The 19,677-nt window shown below is 39.5% G+C and overlaps 2 protein-coding genes across 3 annotated transcripts; one reads left to right on the plus strand and one right to left on the minus strand.

The window, feature by feature from the left end:
* Positions 1-14,093, plus strand: smarcc2 (SWI/SNF related BAF chromatin remodeling complex subunit C2). 2 transcript variants are annotated; one of them, XM_016678656.1, is made up of 26 exons: positions 1-145; positions 1,735-1,854; positions 1,947-2,032; positions 2,192-2,273; positions 2,680-2,772; positions 2,945-3,014; positions 3,106-3,175; positions 3,552-3,627; positions 4,850-5,094; positions 5,656-5,780; positions 5,897-5,950; positions 6,388-6,425; positions 6,594-6,724; positions 7,262-7,333; positions 7,444-7,557; positions 7,649-7,802; positions 7,889-8,005; positions 8,293-8,355; positions 8,438-8,696; positions 9,556-9,717; positions 9,802-9,863; positions 10,530-10,650; positions 10,736-10,899; positions 10,994-11,128; positions 11,795-12,158; positions 13,112-14,093. In XM_016678656.1, exons 1-26 carry the CDS (start codon positions 35-37, stop codon positions 13,174-13,176), a joined length of 3,153 nt encoding a protein of 1,050 aa, XP_016534142.1. In that variant the 5' UTR covers positions 1-34; the 3' UTR covers positions 13,177-14,093. The 2 variants fall into 2 exon arrangements, with proteins under 2 accessions (XP_016534142.1, XP_016534143.1); XM_016678657.1 differs by having other exon boundaries at positions 2,198-2,273.
* A 1,829-nt stretch (positions 14,094-15,922) lies between these two features.
* Positions 15,923-19,336, minus strand: myl6 (myosin, light chain 6, alkali, smooth muscle and non-muscle). The gene is made up of 6 exons (XM_007566099.2): positions 19,218-19,336; positions 19,010-19,037; positions 17,805-17,948; positions 17,434-17,607; positions 17,202-17,279; positions 15,923-16,294 (listed from the first exon to the last, which is right to left on the minus strand). Exons 1-6 carry the CDS (start codon positions 19,218-19,220, stop codon positions 16,266-16,268), a joined length of 456 nt encoding a protein of 151 aa, XP_007566161.1. The 5' UTR covers positions 19,221-19,336; the 3' UTR covers positions 15,923-16,265.
* Positions 19,337-19,677: the final 341 nt, after the last annotated feature.

Consider the following 19,677-nt stretch of genomic DNA (forward strand, 5'->3'; position numbering starts at 1 on the left):
GCAGGCAACGTCGACTGGTTGTCTGCAGGCAAAGATGGCGGTGCGGAAGAAAGACGGCGGCCCGAATGTAAAATATTTTGAAGCGTCTGACACCGTTTCCCAGTTTGATAATGTCCGAGTCTGGCTGGGAAAGAATTATAAAAAGGTACTGAGCGCACGTTTTATAAGCATGCACACGGGGCTTTCTTTTTTCTGTCATCCTTAAACGTAGAGCAGAGGCAGTGACAAAGAGAGGAGGGAGGGTGCTGCTGCTGCTGCGGATGAGCATCCAGCTGTTTGATTCACAAAAGGATGCTGAGCCAACAGATGCAGCAGATGCAACCGCGAACGGTGGTGTCTGCTTACGTTTGGGTAGCTAAACGAATGAAAGCCATCACAAAATCTGACCCGAGAGGGTAGAGTTTATAAAGATAAAGGTGTCTTTAGCCAGGCAGACGGCAAGCTAGCCAGCTAATCGGCTAACGGTTAAAGCAGCTCGGATCCAGATGTTGGCTCAGTGGCGCGCCTCTGTGACTGAAGTCCTGAACTGGGCTTGATTACAGCGAGCAGCTTTCTGCTTTGGACGAAATGAAACTGAAATAGTATTAAAGCGGTGATTTTTTTTTTAAATTTAATTTTATTTATTTATTTATTTTGCTCTCACCAGATATCCAATCACATCCCGGTGTAACGTTTTCACTGATGAACGTAAAAGCGCTGGAACTTCTACACTGTAAAACTAGATGGGTTGTCTCAACTTAATAATCCAGACACGTTGGTGCTGTATCTCAACTCAGATAGTTTTATTCTGAAAAAGGATTAAATACTTTTCCAATTACTTCATCCTAAAATTAGGATTGTTATAGCATTTTAAAACCTGGACTCCTGGAGTGATTTCTATAATTCAGTGTACACAAAAATGAGCAAAGCTGTAGCAGAAAAAAAATATATCAATGAAAAACATTTACAACCAGGAGTCTTTCTTTGTTAAACATGCTTTGTATATAAACAGAGAGCATAAATTTACCTCCCTATTTGTATTTTTATGTTCATATTATATTATAGGCCCCTGTGACACACAGGTAGGGGATTAAAGTTAGATAAAATACAACTTTGATCCAGAATCTCAATATTATTTTTAATACTAGAATAAATATAGAAAACCTTTGCTGTCATTCAACAAAATAGTCCTTGCTGCAAGTGCAATAAAAATATGAAGTCCACATTCAAAGTGCTGTTTGTTTCTACTATAAGTTAGAAAAAAATAAAAACAATATACTAACAAAAGAAAAGGCATGAAATGTTCAGGAATTTATTTATTTTTTTTCCAATTACTTGATGAAGATCAGACTTAGCTCAGGATGGAAAAGTAGGTGCATATGTGTAAAATTTGTTAATACCTATCAGTATATACTGTAGATTGTTGAAGAAATAAACAAACTTTTGATTTATTGAAAAAAACTGTATCATCAGATAAATTAAACATGGTTTTGTGGGATCAAACTGTCAACATTTTTGCTTTGTTTGTGTCCCTAACAAATAGATTATTATAGATCATAGAAAACAGATTATTAATGACGCATCAGAGGAGACGGAACAAGCAGTTACACAATCATAACCTGATCGTAGATTTGCTGATATAACGCATACAAACAAGGGCTGCCCTAAAATACTAAGTTGTTTTAAGAACAAAACATGACAATCTTTTAAGCAGTTGCACACTATTGAGACGTTTCCTCTCTTTTTCCTCTTCAGTACATCCAGGCTGAGCCCCCCACTAACAAGTCTCTGTCCAGCCTGGTGGTCCAGCTGCTCCAGTTCCAGGAGGAGGTTTTCGGCAGACATGTCAGCAATCCTCCCCTCACAAAGCTGCCGGTGGGTTCATTTCCTCTCCCCGCTGAGATCTCTGAACAAACACTCTTCATGGCATTGATTCGCACTCAAACTTTTGTGTTTTCTGCGTTCAGATGAAATGTTTCCTAGACTTCAAGTCCGGCGGGGCTCTGTGCCACATTCTGGCTGCTGCCTACAAGTTCAAGAGTGACCAAGGATGGTAAGACTTTCTTTCCACCTGACTTTATTATTATTATTATTATTATTATTATTATTATTATTATTATTGTTTATTTATTTTTGTTTAAAGTTTTGCAGCAGAGTTGGATTTTGGCTTTCTTGCTGTTTCGTGTGTAACTCCAGTCTAATTTCCTGGTAGGCGCAGGTTTGACTTCCAGAATCCGTCGAGGATGGACCGAAATGTGGAGATGTTCATGACCATAGAGAAGTCCTTAGTGCAGGTACTAATCTTTACTGAGAAACTAATTTCTTGGACATGCAATGTGCATTAGTCAATGTTTTTTTTGTTTGTTTTTTTTTTATCTAATTTCGTCCAATATAAAAAGAGATTTAATTTTTTTAATCATCTTATTTTGGTCAAATTTTCCTTGCTTTGGGCAACAGATACAAATAAGTATTAAAAAACATTATTTAGGAAAGTTACATGTCTCTACATTATTTATCCCATTTGATACACTGAGGATGGCTCTGCTGAGCTTCAACGATGGGAATAAGGAAACAAATTACAGCAATTCTGCTTTAATATTCTAAAACTCAGAGGAAAACATTACTAATAAAAGGAGTACCCACTAATTGTCAACATGTAAATGTTTGTGAATTTAAGTTTCGTGTCATAATTCGCTGCAGAACAACTGTCTCACTCGACCCGTCATCTACCTGAGCTCTGACATAGAACCAAAGCTGCTCGGAAAACTGAAAGACATCATCAAAAGACACCAGGTGGGCTTTTTGTTTGTAAACACATTTTCAATTTAACCATTTTTTTTCATTTAGTATTATTATTATTTTATTTAGTAAAGCATTTGTCATGCTTTTTCACATCAGCCCAGCTTTTCTTGCGGCGCCGCCCTCTCTGAATTAGCGTCGTCTCCTCTTTGTGTCGTCTTTTCAGGGCTCCGTGACTGAGGACAAAACCTCCAGCTCCCATATTGTGGTGCCTATTCCTTCCAGTCTGGAGGAAGGTGAGGTCTTGATAGGTGTGGTGTGTATTTGTCAAATCTTCTTCGACGTGAGCAGGATCTGCTACGACGTGAACTGATCTTCTCTGTGCAGAGGAGTGGGTGCGTCCTGTGATGAAGAGAGACAAGCAGGTTCTGCTCCACTGGGGATATTTTCCAGACAGGTTTGTTCTGGATTCATGTGTCTGGATCATTGTGTAAAAAAAAAAAAAAGAAAAGAAAAGAAAATTAGCCTCATTTGTCTTTTTCTGTTGATTATAAACAATTATAATTTATTTTCAGTGACACTGTGGAGCTTATCGATTACAAACAAGTGAATAGACTCTTGCTTTTAAAACATCGACGGTCACTGCAAGTTAGAGCAACAAAGTTTCTGTAATTTTTGTAACACAGCTGAGGAACGTCTTTAAGGTCCCAACCTGCCTCCTGTGTTTGCTCCTAAACTTTAAGCTGACACGTCGTTGCTGTTGCAGTCGTCTCTCGCAGGCCTGAACATGTTATTTGTTCCCTTGGTCCGACTGTGTTCCTCTCGTCGTTCAGCTATGACACCTGGATCCCGGCCAGTGAGATCGAGGCTGCGTTGGAGGATCCTCCTAGCCCAGAAAAGCCCAGAAAGGTAATTTGCTTCGTCCTGATTTATTGCTGTTCATTTTAACGACCTTTTAAAAATGTTCTTCATCTTAAATTAGGAATGAAAACGTTTCACGTTTCGCCTCTAACGTTACTGTGTTTCACTGGGATTCTGCGTAATAGAACCACATGAAGTAGCATGCAATTATGTGGCAGGAACACGATCCATGGTTTTCACATTTTTTACACATAAAACTCAGAAAAATGTCTTCTTATTCTACCATCCTGCGTCAGCACTTTTTTTTTTTTTACAACCACCCAGCTGCAACCTGTTTCAGCTGCAGGTCTCTGCACATCTGGAGACCCGTTCTTTGCAGATCTGCCTCGGTTCAAGTGAGGAAAGAATCTCTGAATTTTAATTTTGAAATCTTACTACAGATCTGGACATTAACTGTGCCGTTCTAACATTTGAACTGCTTTAAACTGAACTGGTTCGTTGTGGTTCTGGTTGCTGGCAGAGGAACTTTCAAGCTTATTGCAGCCTCTAATAGGTTTTTTTTTTTTCCTGGAGTTTGCTGTATGTATTTAGCTCTGTCTAATTCTGACCAGCTCCTCTATCCCTGCTAAAAAAAAAGTAAAAAAAACAAACAAACAATCCCATAGCATGATGCTGCCACCATCATGTCTCCAGATCAGAGACATAGTTGGTTCAGGATCATGGATAACAGTTTTGGTGTGAATTGGTGCCAAAAACCGCCCCTTGTCATATGAATAATCAGTGAAACTTTGTATATTTTTTTAGAAACTAACTCTGCCTTAAGCTTCTCCTCCTTGGCCTGCTGTGGTCTTCATGATGCTGTTTGTTCACTGACGTTACACTGAGATTAAATTAGCTTCACTTGAATGTTATTAGCTGAACAGGGGGATTTTGAAGGCAGTAGGCTGCACTGCATTTTATTTAAGGGTTTCACAGTACGGGGGGTGTGAGTAAAAAAATGCAGGCCACACTCTTTAAACATTTATTTGTTTAAAAAAAAATAAATGAATTAAAACCATCTTTTCCATTCCTTCTGCTTGACCATTACACACTACTTAATGTTGCTCACTTAGATGATATTTCAATAAAGTAAATTCCTGCTTCTAGCTGCACAAAATATTAAAAGAGTTAAATGGGTGCAAGTCACTCTGTGTCTGAAGCAATAAGCAGAACTATTTCCCTCTTGCTTGTTATCTGCTTACTGAAAATGTTTGAATATTGCTATTGACAGGTTCACGCAAAGTGGATTTTAGACCTCGACCAGTACAACGAGTGGATGAACGAGGAAGACTATGAGGTGGGAGACGGCTGTCCAAAGAGGAAGAGGATCTCTGCCAAGACGCTGACCGATGAGGTGACGACACCAGATGAGCGAAGGGACAAGAAACCCGGCAGTGCCAAGAAAAGAAAGCGATCGCCATCACCTTCACCAACCCCTCCGCCTCAAGAGAGCAAGAAAAAAAACACCAAAAAAGGGTAAGAGCTCAGGTTTGTTCGATTCGTTTCACAAACAAACCTACAAGTCGCATTCATCCTTCTGTCTGCCTGTCCAATTCAGTTTCATTTCACTTTACTTATAATTTATTCATATAACAAACAGACGTGATTCATATCCAGAAATATTCAGTCAAGCCAAACCAAAACAATAAGACCGATTGTAATTCAGTTTCAAGCATTCAGGTTGGACTCCATTTATTATAAAACGCAGTCGAAATCTTTTACTAGTTGTAAAAATGTTTATATATATCAGGAAGCCCTGCTGGTTTTATAAAGTAATTGACTTTGCCGAAACATCCTGTGTTTATGCACTCTAGAGATTTTCTTTTATTTTTCCAAGTTCGCACGGAAGAGTAATTTTTTTTAAGCTCTGCTGCTACTCACATCTTCTGAGCCAAATTTATGAGTAAGAATCTGTAAAACCTTTCAGAAAATGGCTTAGAAAGTCAACATTTATCACTAAAAAACCTTTTCCAGTGACTTACACACACTGTGGGGATACACTGGGTGGTGAACAGGTGTTTTCGTGTGTGTTGCCAGGCCAACGACCCCGTACACCAAGTCTAAACGAGGTCAGAGGGAGGAGGAACAGGAGGAGCTGTCCAAGGATCTGGATGAAGCCTCACCTGTTCCTGCATCTGAAGAGGGAAACACAGCAAAGACAAGTATACTGATAATATATATTCATTAAAATTTTAATAGATTGTTGGAAAACTACTATGTAAGCTTTTTTATACTGTCAAACTTTTCAGTGGATTAATTTCTTGCTGTCTGCCTGCAGACAACACCAAGAAGGACTCTGAATCGACCCCAGTGAAGGGAGGCACTGACATGGGTATGGATGATAAAACATATAAACACTATTCATCTGTAAATCTGCAGTAGGTAACGTTTTACAGAACAATATGTCTTTACATATTGTGTTAAAACTGTCAGTATGTTCAGACAGTACAATATGAGACACACAATCTGTGAAAAATAAATAAAACAATCAACCTTCTTTGGCTTCTCCCTCCGATCTGCAGAAACTTAACGCTCCCGGCCAGAAACAACCAATCAGAGCCGATTTTTTTTTTATCCGTCTCGACAGTTTAAAAAATATGCAGAAAACACATTTTTATAGACGTTACCTGCTGCAGCTTTGAAAAATATGTGTCAGAGCAAACATGACTTTTTTAAATATTACTATAGAGGTGTTTGCAGAGCTTTGTGCTGCTGAAGGTATTTATTAAAATATTGGCCCCTTCGTCTTTTTACGTGTGATTTCAACAGACGAACAAGAAGACGAGTCAATGGAGACAACAGGAAAGGTATCGTTCATCCAACAGGTTTAATTTAAAAGAAAATATGCTGAAATGTGTTGAGGCATATTAATTTAATTCTAACTAAACTGAAAAATGTCAGTTTAAGCCTTTTTTTTAATTTTTGTTTGTTGATTTGTTTACATGACTTTTTAATGAAATGTGTGTTTTTGACAGGAAGAGGAGGAGGGCAGCCCCAGTGTGAAGGGCGAACCGGTGAAGAGCTCAGACCTTCACGAGGACAACGTGACGGAGCAAACTCACCACATCATCATCCCCAGCTACGCCGCCTGGTTCGACTACAACAGGTAACAGCATTTACGCAGTGGCTTCATTTGAAACGTCTCCAAGACGCGATTGTAACGTGAGTTTAAGGAATTACAGCCGTCTGACTCATTATTTCTGAATATTTTACAGCATTGCAGTCACATAAAGAACGAGAGATAAAACATTCTTTCCTTAATTCATTCCCAGTGGATTTATCATAATGTTTCAATAACACATTTATGCCTCTGCAGACCTTGAAAAAAGTGATATTGCCTTTTGATGGCACAGATGATTAATGAAGAGGATCAGATAAAAATAATAGAAGTTGATTAAATGCTGTTATTCAGTGTCGTACTTTTCTTGGACACAGAAAGTCTTGTTGACTGAAAGCTGCTGTTTATAGGATCTTCATCGGGTTTTGTTCAAGACTTTCAGAAAATCATTGATTGGTTTGTGGTCTCGCATATCAAATTAATGTTTCTTTGCTGTTCCTACTGATTCAGCAAAGATTAAAGTAGAAACCATATCTGGTTATGGCTGAGAACATCACATTGACTCTGCTCTGATTTCTCTTGCAGTGTTCATGCCATTGAGCGGCGAGCCCTGCCCGAGTTTTTCAACGGGAAGAACAAATCTAAAACCCCCGAGATGTAAGCATTCGATTGGTGCACAACACAGAGTGTCTAATCAGGCGTTTGGAGGCTACTGTGATTGTTTTAATGCAGTAGCATATCTCAGTTGTCCCCTTTTATCCCTTTAGTTATCTAGCATACAGGAACTTCATGATTGACACCTATCGACTGAACCCTCAGGAGTACCTGACCTCCACCGCCTGCCGCAGAAACCTGGCAGGAGACGTGTGTGCCATCATGAGGTAGAGTGGAGGCTGATCTTTATCCATTCCTCGGCCGTTAATCTGAACTTTCCAGCAGTGGAGGAAACACCACGTGTCTCCTGTTCTGCAGAGTTCATGCTTTTCTGGAGCAGTGGGGACTGATCAACTATCAGGTGGACTCAGAGAGTCGGCCCACGCCCATGGGACCCCCGCCGACCTCTCACTTCCACGTCCTGGCGGACACTCCTTCGAGTCTGGTGCCCCTGCAGCCCAAAACATCCCAGGTTTCTAAATACTCACATGTAAACATGCAAACAGAGATTGCTGGATGTTATTTTATATTCTTGCTCTTTCACTGTAACCCCCTCAGACCCCCGCCACCCAGCCGATGATATCATTCCCAGACAAGGTGAAGGAGAAGCCCACAGATCTGCAAAACTTTGGGCTGCGGACCGACATGTACAGCAAGAAGACTGGATCTGCTAAGGTGAACACAAGAGTGGTTGCTTATAACGAAGGCTGAAGTGATTATTGAAACAATCATCAACTAATTTAGCAATCAACTAATCATTAACTGGAGTATACAGACTCAAAAAAGGCCATTTTTGAGATAACATTTGCATTTAAGATAAAAACCGCAGCGTGTAAATATGTCCTACCTAAAACTCCTCAAGTCGCACAGTTTTAGCTTCACAACTCATGCACAACTCTTACTGTCACCCTTATTGTATGTCTGGCATGCAAATAAATTTGTGGTGATATTTTTGAGTGCAGAGCAAGAGTGGAGTGAGCTCTATGAGGGAGTGGACAGAGCAGGAAACACTACTACTACTTGAGGTATTTGCATTTTGCCGACACTATTAGTCACAATTCCTCTGTGGAGACAGCAATGGCTGAATGGCTATCCCTCGTCTCTCAGGGGCTGGAGATGTATAAGGACGACTGGAACAAGGTCTCTGAACACGTGGGCAGCCGTACACAAGACGAGTGCATCCTGCACTTCCTGCGGTTGCCGATCGAAGACCCGTACTTGGAGGACAGCTCGTCTACTCTGGGCCCACTGGCCTACCAGCCCGTTCCCTTCAGCCAAGCAGGAAACCCCGTCATGAGCACTGTGGCCTTCCTGGCTTCTGTAGTTGACCCACGCGTGGCCTCAGCTGCAGCCAAATCCGCTCTCGGTGAGAAGCGGCTTCTTTTGAAAATTTCATGATGAACAGATATCCAGTTATGAGCTGAGCGTGATGTTTTGTTGTGTTCTTTTTCTCCATCATTGTAAATATGGACGTATGGTTTTAGTGCATTTCTTAATCCAGAGATTTAAACATTTATCAATAATGACAGTGAAAGGGGACCCATTAGGCAAAATTCACTTTTTGCACTTTGTTTTTTTACTTCCATTGGAGTCTCAACTGCTTCTAAGAATAAGAACAGCAATGGTGCAAGAGCAAAAAAAAAAAAAAAACACCCAGCCATTTTCTGGCCATAAGTTAATGTTTTTTGGTGTCTGGAAAACAAGTAATTTCAAAAACCTTAAAGTTGTTGAGTCACAATCTACGGTCACTGCACCATTACCTAGCAACCTCAGCCACGCCCAGCCTGTCACCTAGCAACCCACGCTGAGCTTCAGGTCATTTGGTTACCTGGTTTTACCGCTGTATGTGCTGTACAATGGCTGATGGAAAAGAAAAGCGTTTTGTTGTTGCCTTACCATTCATAAACCACTTGATGCATTCTTGTCGCTTTTCCAGGAGGCTCAACTTCTGCTTTTCAATGATGTATGGTTGTATAATTGTGCATCTGTTTGCTGTTTCAAGTGCGAATGTCAACGTTGAGATTGGGGGGTGTGGTCAGCAGCCTCTTCTTTGGATTTAAATGAATGATTTTATGCAAATAATGTGATGAACATGCTTTGTGAAGCCCATACACCCATCCTAGCCTTTTCAAGCTCACCTTTAACTAAAGCACAATGTGTTAATTGTTTTATTTAAAGTAAACAACCTGAAGTCTTGACAAGAACAATGTGTCTCTCCTTATTAGAGGAGTTTTCCCGGATGAAAGAGGAGGTTCCTGCAGCGCTTGTCGAGGCTCACGTACGGCGGGTGGAGGAAGCGGCGAGAGTGAGCGGCCGACAGGATCCCCTGTATGGCCTGGAGGGAAGCGGCATCGCAGGGACCGGCCTGGAGGAGGGAGACAGACCCGGTAGGAAAAAAACACGAGAAGCTGGAACAAAAAGAGCTGTACCGATTGCAACGATGAATAAACAATTCTTATACTTCTCTTCAGATGAAAGCAGCGACGAAAGCAAGAGTGACAGCCAGTCGAGTGAGGAGAAAAGAGATGCTAAGGTATCGTGCTTGCTCATTTGAAAGATTGCAAATAAAATCAAATTGTGTTATTTTGTTCATCTTCTTGGGAGCCGTAGTGCAGCTAACTTCACTGTAGGTCTGAAACGATTAATCGTGACAAATCAATGATTGAAATGTTGATTAATCGTCAACTGGAGTCTACAAACTAAAAAAAAAAGGAAATTTCCTAAAAGAACAACACGGTCAGAACTGCTTTGCATTAAAATAAAGGAACAACTTCTCTGTCTGTAAATATGTTTTCTCAAGTGGCATTGTTTTAGCTTGACTTGGTTCAAATTCTGTAAAAAAAAAAAAAAATAAATAAATAAAAATTCTCGTTAAGCACTTTTTCTATTCAATTATTCTTTGATTAATCCAGAAAGGGCTGAGCTCAACACGTACGTTTTAGCTGCAGATGATCAAGAGTTCACTAAAGGAAGGCTTTATTGTTGCATTTTAGTCAATAAAATGTTAATTTTCTTATTTAATAAATTAGTTTAATTGCCTTTTATTTACATCTGTCAATGTATTTATAACATTGTATCTAAAAGGCTGAAGTGGTTACATGAAAAATCTCTAATTTATTTGATTAATCAGAATAATCTATAGAATAATAGATCATTTAAAAAAAAAAACAGCTCCACCTACTGTTTTTCTTTCACATAGGAGAGCAAAGATGGAGCGATGGAGGAGGAAGAGAAGCAGGTGGAGAATGGGAAGAAAGAAGAAGAAAGAGGAAGAGAAGCCGAAGGCGAGAGAGAGGCAGATAAAACAGAGCCTGAGATGGGTACGCGAGGTTTTATCTCTGAGATGTCAGATGCATAAAAGCCCGATTAAAGCTCAGACATTATGTTTCTCTTCTCTTCTCTCAGGTGATGGTGAGAAGGAGAAGGATGCTAAGGAGGGAACAGAGGAGGGACAAAGAGAAGGAGAGATGGAAGGAGAGAGGAAGGCTAAAGTCGAGCGCGATGTGGGAGAGGGAAACCTGGCAACTGCTGCCGCCTCCGCGTTAGCAGCTGCTGCCGTCAAAGCCAAGGTGAAGCTCAATTTGTCACTCCTGCCTCTTCAAGACACTCTTTTTTTATTCTTTACCTCCTATAAAGGCAGATCCCTTTGCTCTGTGTTCACAGCATTTAGCTGCAGTGGAAGAGAGGAAGATCAAATCGTTGGTGGCTCTGCTGGTGGAGACCCAGATGAAGAAGCTTGAGATTAAACTGCGACACTTTGAAGAACTGGAAACTATCATGGACAGAGAGCGGGAGGCTGTGAGTGCGGGAACCTGGGATATGTGGTCCTGTTAAACAGCACACAGTTTTATTTATAATCCGAGTATTGTTTCACCAAATAATCTAACGCTATACGTTCAGACTGCAGCCTGAAGTGATTCAAGTCCGATTTGTTTTTGCTCTTACGTTACCTGCACCTGATCCTTTCGTGACAGACTGAACAACACAGATCAAATTTTTATAAATGTGACCCAAACCACTTAAATATGTGGCTCTAAATATGATCCGATCTTTTCGAATGTGACCTGTGTCTGTAAGGCCAGGTCACATTCATCAAACGTCACTATTCTGCATCCTGAACAGGATGGAAACAACAATCACGGCAGACAGAAATGTGGATTAAAGTGGTTAATGTTCGTGCTCTGGTTAGACAGCAGCTTTAAAATCACAACATATGCTCCACCATTAGCATCCATGTTTACTTCTGCAAACACTGAGCGCGCTCTCTTCCTGATGTTACTGCGTCCTCCACTGCAGATGCGAGATTCTTTCAGGTTGTTTGCAAATCTCACAGGAGATCCTATATAAGTCGATTATATTTGAAAATATGACCTACAATGTATGAAAAAATTAAATAAAATATCTGATTTCACAAAAAAAAATCTGAATTGATCATCAAGCTCTAAGTTGTGTTTGTGTTTTCAGCTGGAGTACCAGCGGCAGCAGCTGCTGGCTGACCGCCAGTCCTTCCACATGGAGCAGCTGAAGTACGCTGAGATGAGGGCCCGCCAGCAGCACTTCCAGCAGATCCAGCACCAGCAGCACAGCCAGGCCGGAGGCCCTCACTCCAACCAGGCGGCCTCGGCTGCACCGCCTCAAGGCCCCAGTGCCAGTCAGCCAGCTCCCAGCACACCAGCTCCACAGGCGGCCCCCAGTCCTGCCCCACCAGCTTCTTCTGCCCCGGCCCCCGAGTCCCAACCTGCAGCAGGCACTCACACGTCATCTCCCTGCCCCCCAGGCCAGCCCCCGGCCCCTCACTCCAGCTCCAGCACTACACCCATACACCACGGTGAGTTAAGAGGTGGAGCTCATTGATCACATTAGTTGTTGCTCAATACAGTTATAGCAGGAATTCACAACAACACTTGGAGTTTTTGCTATGGTATTCTGGCATTTGTTAGCTGGATGCCATCGGCTAACTCGCTCACTCTTTGGTTACCTAGCAACAGCCTGCTGAGTTCCTTGTGGAACTCAGCAGGCTGAGTTCCTTGTGGAACTCAGCTTGTGGTTACCTAGCAACAGCCTGTGGAGTAACTTGTGCAGCAGCAGTTTAAGGTTTGTGCCACTGTGCATCAAAACTGCTTAAAAATAAAAGACACAATGGAGTGGTGTGAAAAACTGTGGATAAAACAGAAAAGGTCACGTCACCAGATGGCGGCATTTTCCATATTTAAAACAAATAATTGATCAATAATTATCAATATCCACTTATATGAAATCATCTTTTTCAGTCATATCGTTCAGCCGTAATAAAACTTTGAGATTTAAAATAATTACTAGTGCTTTTATTGTCATTTTTGTGGAAATATTGTAAAATTTTGGGGGAAAAAAAGATAAAAACCTTTTTTATTATATATGCATTTAAGAACATTAACTGTTTTATTTTAATTTTTAGCCAAAGTTGTTAAAAACCATAGTGGAAGACCCAAAGAGGTTACAGACCCTTACACCAGAAGAATGTCTTGAATTAAATCAACATTCATCTTTGCTGTTGATCTTGAATAAGCTGGATAGTTATAGGTTAAAAAGATGGTTATAATTTGCTCCGCCCACCACAATAAGCTACTAGTCAACATTTCACTGACTGCACATGGTGTCTGAATGATGCCCATCTCAATAAATGCAAGCATTGTTGTTTTGACAACTTTTGTAAAAAGAGAAAGAGTCCAACTTTTAAACAGCACAATGCTTTCCACCTGAAGTCACAGCTGTTATATTTTTCCCCTCCTGCTCCTCCCACAGAGCCCAGCGCTCCTCACCAAGGTGAGTCACTCCACCCGTCAGCTCCTGTTCCTGCACCACAGTGAGGAAAAACACCCATAAATTGCCTGCGAATCCAAATGACTGACCATTTTGACGCCTGCCTATGTCAACTGAAATGAAGAAGTCACCAACAGATGGATGAGAAGACATTTTACATGTTTAGTTTTTGTTTTTCTACAAGGCAATCGATGTGAACATCAAAATGTAAATGAATCCACCTCTTTGTTTGAAAGTAAGTCATTTTAAAAACACAACTGACTCTCTTAAGGGAAAACTGATTTTAATCTTTTGCTGCCGACCAAACGGCAGCGAGGCGAGTTCACAGTAAACACCTTACTCAGCTTCGCCAACGTGTCAGAGCGTAGAACAAAAGCTTCCTGTTGTTTCATTCAATGTTCTGCAACATTTTGCGATAGCTCATGAAGCCTCATAGTTCATCCAGTGGCCCTGCCTCCTTGTACTTTAGGTACGTTTTAAAAAAACATACATGTATGTAAAGGAAAAGCACTTTTCTCCTTGAAAGTCTCGCTCAAAGACTTGAAGCATCCGTCGTATTGAACTCTAGCACTTATATCTTTGTTTTGTGGTCTTAAATACTTCAACCAACAGGAAGTTTCAAACTTACTCATGGTTCTTTAGATCCACTTGTGTTTACGTCGCATGGATAAGTCGTGTCTACAGGGTTGAACCTGAAGGTTACATGACTGAAAGTCTGTAATGAAGGAAGAGATTTAAATCGCTAAATTAGCCGATCTAAGCTGTTAAGGGAAACGGACTGTAAACTGGATTATCTGTTACAAACATCTATTTTGTATCCAGTTATGATGCTGTGGAAACTTAAAGTACAGCCTGAAATCCTGAAAAGACTTTTCTTTGATTTTTTTTCTCGTTTAAACTCCCATCATGCCAGCAGGACTTAGAGTAAAACCTTTCAGTGTGGATGAACTCTAAGCATCCAGTCTAAACATGTACTTATGTTCACTTATAGCAACTACATGCAAAGCAGTATTAGATGCTGTGTTATGTAAACCAAAATATTTTTCTTTTATGATGGTTGCTTGGGATTGCATATGGGATTGTTTTGTTGTTTTTTTTAACAACTTTTGTTTTTTCATACAGAAAATTGGAAGAAACTCCAATGTTGTCAAAAACAAGGGAACACCTTAAAACTCTCTAGCAGAGAAATCTTGAAATCCGTAACAGTGTTTTCACTTTATATCCTGTCGATTTTTTATATTTTTTACATGTAATTTTTCCATATTTTTCCTTTGATATGTCAACATTGTAACTGTATATTATTATCTTTGTAGCCTGTATCTACCTTCGCCATCTTCGTGTGCGATCTGGACTGTTTTTGCCGGATCTGTCAGAGACGTGACTGTGATCATGTGTGCCCAAGCCATTAAGACTTGTAAACAACATTACCTTTCAGTTTTTTTTATTTTTTTTATTAAGTGTCATCAGTCGTGTGATCACCAAGTTTGGAAAACTTAAAAAAAAAAAAAAAAAAAAAAAACGTTTTTGCTCCACACACTCAACACGTCACATCAGTGTCATGATATATAATCCAGTCAGATGGTGAACGTTTGCAGTTAATGTCCATCTAGCCAGTATTGCAGTCCTCACCTCCGCCGTGAGCATAAATTGACATCTTTTATCTGTGTTATTACTACATTGTGTGAATTTTGTGATATGAAATAAGTGTCAGCTCAGTTTCTGTATGTTTTTCACTTCGCTCAAGGTAGCAGCAAGTGCGGTATTATACAGTAGACATGAGTTTTTTTCCTCTGAAAATCATCACATTAGTGCTGACAGTTTATTAAAAAAAAAAAACATCAGAACTGGTTTAATTACAAAATGTTTGAGGAAAAAATAAAGATGTGAAGAGGAGTCATTGTGTAGTGTTTTTTTTTTCATTCATGGCATTTAAAACTAATTTTGTTCATTTTGATGCTCTTCCAGTTTCCAAAAATAATCTTAAGTGAACTCATAGAGCAAGCAGCCCTCGTTCATATTCAAATACATACAACAGAAACCAGGTTTTCACATTTAATGTGCAAAAAACTAATTTTTCCTCAAGATTAGACAAAACTCATCTCGGTTTAGGTTTAGTTTCATTTAGGATTACCAAAATAATTTATGTTCACTAAGTACTTTATCTTTTATCACTTCCATTCAATCCTTTCCGTTTAAAGGTTTAGATTAATTTCCTTGCTACCAAGGATTTTATTTATTTTGTAGAATTTGTAAAATGAACCAAATTGTGGAGGTTCTCGATCATTTCTTGACATCTTTGGATTAATTGTGTCCCACAAGAAATGTTTAAGGCATTGCTTTAAAGTACAGTCACATCTGTGTCTCGATTTAAATGTAGAAATCCAGTTCAGACCAAATTAAATCAGTTTGATCCAATTCAACAAAATTAATTGATCTAATCCGATCAAGATGCATTTGCATTAATTCAGAAAATAACATGGATAAATTCAGTTTATGAATTAATGCTAGCTTAAAAGCCTTCTGAGTTATTTTTATAGCAGCAGCTTCTCATCCAGATCAAGTAGTTTTATTCAGCTAGATGTATTTTTGATATACTTACCTGGATTATCTTTTGACTGAGCAGGCTGAACAAAATAGGTCTGTATTTGTATTCGGCAAAACACGAATAATTTGAAAACCTTCTCAGACAATTTTAAAGAAATCACAAATCCACATCCCAACATTTCATCAACAGAATCCATTTTACCCAACTTCAATCTATTTTTATTTTGACTTACAAAACTTGGAGGCTAATTAAAACTTTGTAAACCATTTTATTCAATATGTTTAACGCAACAGGTCTCATGATCATATCCATCCAAAAGAAAAGGACAACACATAGGCTGGCTGCCAGAGATGATGAAGGTAAACCAAAAGGAGGAGTTGTACCACTGATTGTGCCTGCAAACGTCAACAGGAGTTAGGAATATGAGGTTTTCACATTAGACAGGAAAAGGCACATAAAAAAAAAAAAAAGGTTCAACAGCAACAAAACAACAATGTTGGAGGTAGAATGACGTGGATGAAAGAGAAAGACGAGACAAACAGCACAGAAAATATTCAAGAATAAATTTAAAGATGGAGGCGTCTGACGTCCTTAACCACTCATCACCACCCTGACGAGTTCTGCAAAGAGACGGGAAGAAACTTGGCGTCACCATGACAGGAGCACACTTCATCACCATCCCTCAGTGGAGAAAAAAAAAAAAGAAGCTTTCTCCAGCCAAAACACCAAAAAATAATGAGTTATAAAACAACATAATAAAATATGCAATGACTGTTTGTTTCAAAACCCAGTGAGGGGAAAAAAATCCCCCGCAAACAAACAAATGCAGTAATGTTTACCGTTTTAACAAAACTGGCAGTGAACAGCTGGCAGTCAGAGATACATGTATGGTTGAGTGGTTTTTCTTTCCTAATTCCTTTCGCTTGTTGTTGGTAAATTTTACTTTATCTTTATGGTCAACAGGCCAGCCATATTTAATACTGTCGTATAAAAAGTAATTTTCTTCCTCCATTATGTTTGGCATGACTGAGAGCACGCCTGGGTTTGGTCGTCTGCTTGCCTTCAGTGCAGGATCAGCAAGAAAGTATTTAAAGTGTACTTGGTTACAAATGTGAGATTTATCAAGCAACATAAAAATCTAAATCTGTGAATGTTTCACTTTCCTTACTGCAAAGTGAAACATTGCAGTAAGGAATGTTTCACTTGCTTACTGCATTTTTTATGAGTCAAAAAAATATGTTGACTCATTTTTTTTTACTTCTTTAAAGATCTCCACTGTGGGATGGAGTTTTGTTGTTTAGTTTGAAAAAAAGCTAAAAAAAACAACCCCAAAATGATAATTACATTAGAAATATATATATATAAATATAGGCCTGCCATTAAATTTTGTTCACCTGGATGCTGAAACTATACTCATACTCAGACGTAACTTGCATAGTAACATTTGCTTCAGGAAATACCAATGAAAAGTGTGTGTATTTATGTCTGTCATTTTTGCTCGATGTATTTCTTATCCATCAGATTTACCTTCATAATTAATGCAGCCATTGGCATCTTCATGCCCTGCTAAAAGTGTCTCCACTTCTTCTTCTGTCATCTTTTCACCTGAAACACAAACATAAAATTCAAATTGAGAAATTCATTTAAAAAATAGACACTATTTTTTTTTTTTTTGCATTACTGGAAGTGCTGACCTAACCACAAACATCTGAACTGTACAGAGAAACGTCAAGCCGAGCTTTTCTGGTGCAGGTCTTACCCAGAGTGGTGAGGACGTGACGCAGCTCTGCTCCCATCACTGTGCCGTTTCCCTCCTTGTCAAAGACGCGCAGGCCTTCGACAATGTCTTCAAAGGAGCCCTGGTCCTTGTTCTTAGCGATGGCGTGAAACATGGGAAGAAACTGCTCAAAATCCAGCAGCTTGTTGTTCATCTCTGCAGGTGGTAAAAAGAAAGCAGGAGGGAAACTTTTATATTCCAGAAATGTAACACAAAGCAGATTTTTCCACAAGCCGTCTGGTGAAATTTAAAAATAAAATTATCCAAACGGGCCAACCAAACGTCTGACAGTTATTTATCCATCTGGATTTTTACACTCCCCGTTTGTGCGACTGGTGAAATTAGATGCTTGCCTTCCATTTTGGGGTTTCCGAGAATTTTTAGCACCTCTGCGTTGACCGGGTTCTGTCCCAAAGCTCGCATCACGTCGCCACACTGACTGTAGGTTATTTTCCCGTCACCGGTCCGGTCAAACAACAGGAAGGCCTCCTTAAACTCTGAAAAGAGAAAAAGAGAAAGAAGTGCGGTTCAGCTAAACGGCACATGCTAAGCTCGACATCTGTTAGTGACAAACCGTCCAGACACAAAGAAATGAGAGCAAAACATTCAAATGTGTCCGAGGGCCATAGATAAGTTATTGAACAAACTTCTTCAGCTTCATTTCCCTAAAGTTGTTCAGACATCCAGTTAGTGCAGCATATCCATAGAAGGGGCAGTGCAGAATCTGCTGGTTAGATAGGTCATATCTGAGCTGAAAAGCAAATAAGCTCCACACAACTACGCAGATGAAATGTCCCTAAAAGAACTGAAGTAAGTTTCCTGTTGGGTCCTTTTTTAAGTATTTCGAAGAAGTGAAAGCGGTAGAAAATGTTTTTGTATTTCCCGATAATGCCACCTTGCATTTGCAGACTTGGCTATGACTCGGAGTTGATCTATTGTACAAAGAAGTATCTATTTAGTGGCAGTTCTGTAAATCCACATTTATTACTGGCAGCCCAAAACTTGCTATATTTACAGTTGATACTAACAAAAGTTGTGTGAAAACGTAATTTTTCATACAATTGAATCATGCAAGATTTAGGTGGTCAGACATGTATGACACACTGAATTATGAATCTGTATGACATTTCAAACATAAAGTCTTAAAATGATGCTAGCACATTTATTACAGAGGCCTGTTAACCTTCAGCTTTACTATAACTTGTTGAACACCCAACACACATTTTTGAATGCTTGTCTGTGTGACTGTAACCACATCAGTGATTTCATGTCTTGGTTCATACCCTGATGCACGCAATGCACTCCTCAACACAAATACTTTTTGCACTCCCATGCAAAAACCACACAGTTCTTCAGCAGACTGTTAATGAGGCAGTGTCAAAACTAAAAAAAAAAAACTCCGTTCATCATTATTTACCTTCAGGGCTCCAGTAGTTTGTGGGGAGCTACAGGGTCAAAATTTATAAAGCTTTTTCAAATCTGCGCTGCATCCACACCACATCGTACAACATTTTAATGTAACCATTAAAAGCCAAACTATTCATAAATATGAACTCACCGATGATCTGGTCTTCTGTGAAGTCAGACTGGTAGAGGCAGATTTAAGATAGACGAGACAACGAAGGATAGACGTTAAAAACATGGAGTAAAGCAGGCTACATTTAGCTAACCTGCTTTTGATTTATTCCACATTTTACAACCTTTAGAAACGAACTAACAAAATTGTATGCTACAAAGCATGAATCCAGAAGAAAATCTTTACTCACCATGTCTTATTTTATTTTATTTTGGTGTCTCTATGACGAGGTTATCAGTCTGCACAGAGCTAAACGGACAGCAGCAGCTAACCAGTTTGGTAGGTACGCCCCCGTTGACGTCACACGTCTCAAACTGAATCAGCCAATCACATTGCAAGAATGTCAGAATATAAGACATATTTTGTGGCTTTCAACAGCAGTTTCGAGCCCTGGGCAAAGATTGTACTATGCACATTATTATGCCACACCCTTTTAATATTCACACATTAATGCCAATTTCTTCATGTTTTAATAGGAAATTAGCTCGTGGCACTTCTCAAAAACAAAGAGCTAGGAAATTCAGAGTCACCCCTTGACAGATGCTTTATTTTTCAGCCTCAGTAGTGGAAATCTGTGAGTATCTTAAAAGGATGCATTATGTAAAATCGACTTTTCTCTCATTAAAAACCACTATTGCTTTAATTCTTTC

The sequence above is a fragment of the Poecilia formosa genome, unplaced genomic scaffold, assembly GCF_000485575.1.
Source record: "Poecilia formosa unplaced genomic scaffold, Poecilia_formosa-5.1.2 Scaffold186, whole genome shotgun sequence".
Classification (NCBI taxonomy): Eukaryota; Metazoa; Chordata; class Actinopteri; order Cyprinodontiformes; family Poeciliidae; genus Poecilia; species Poecilia formosa.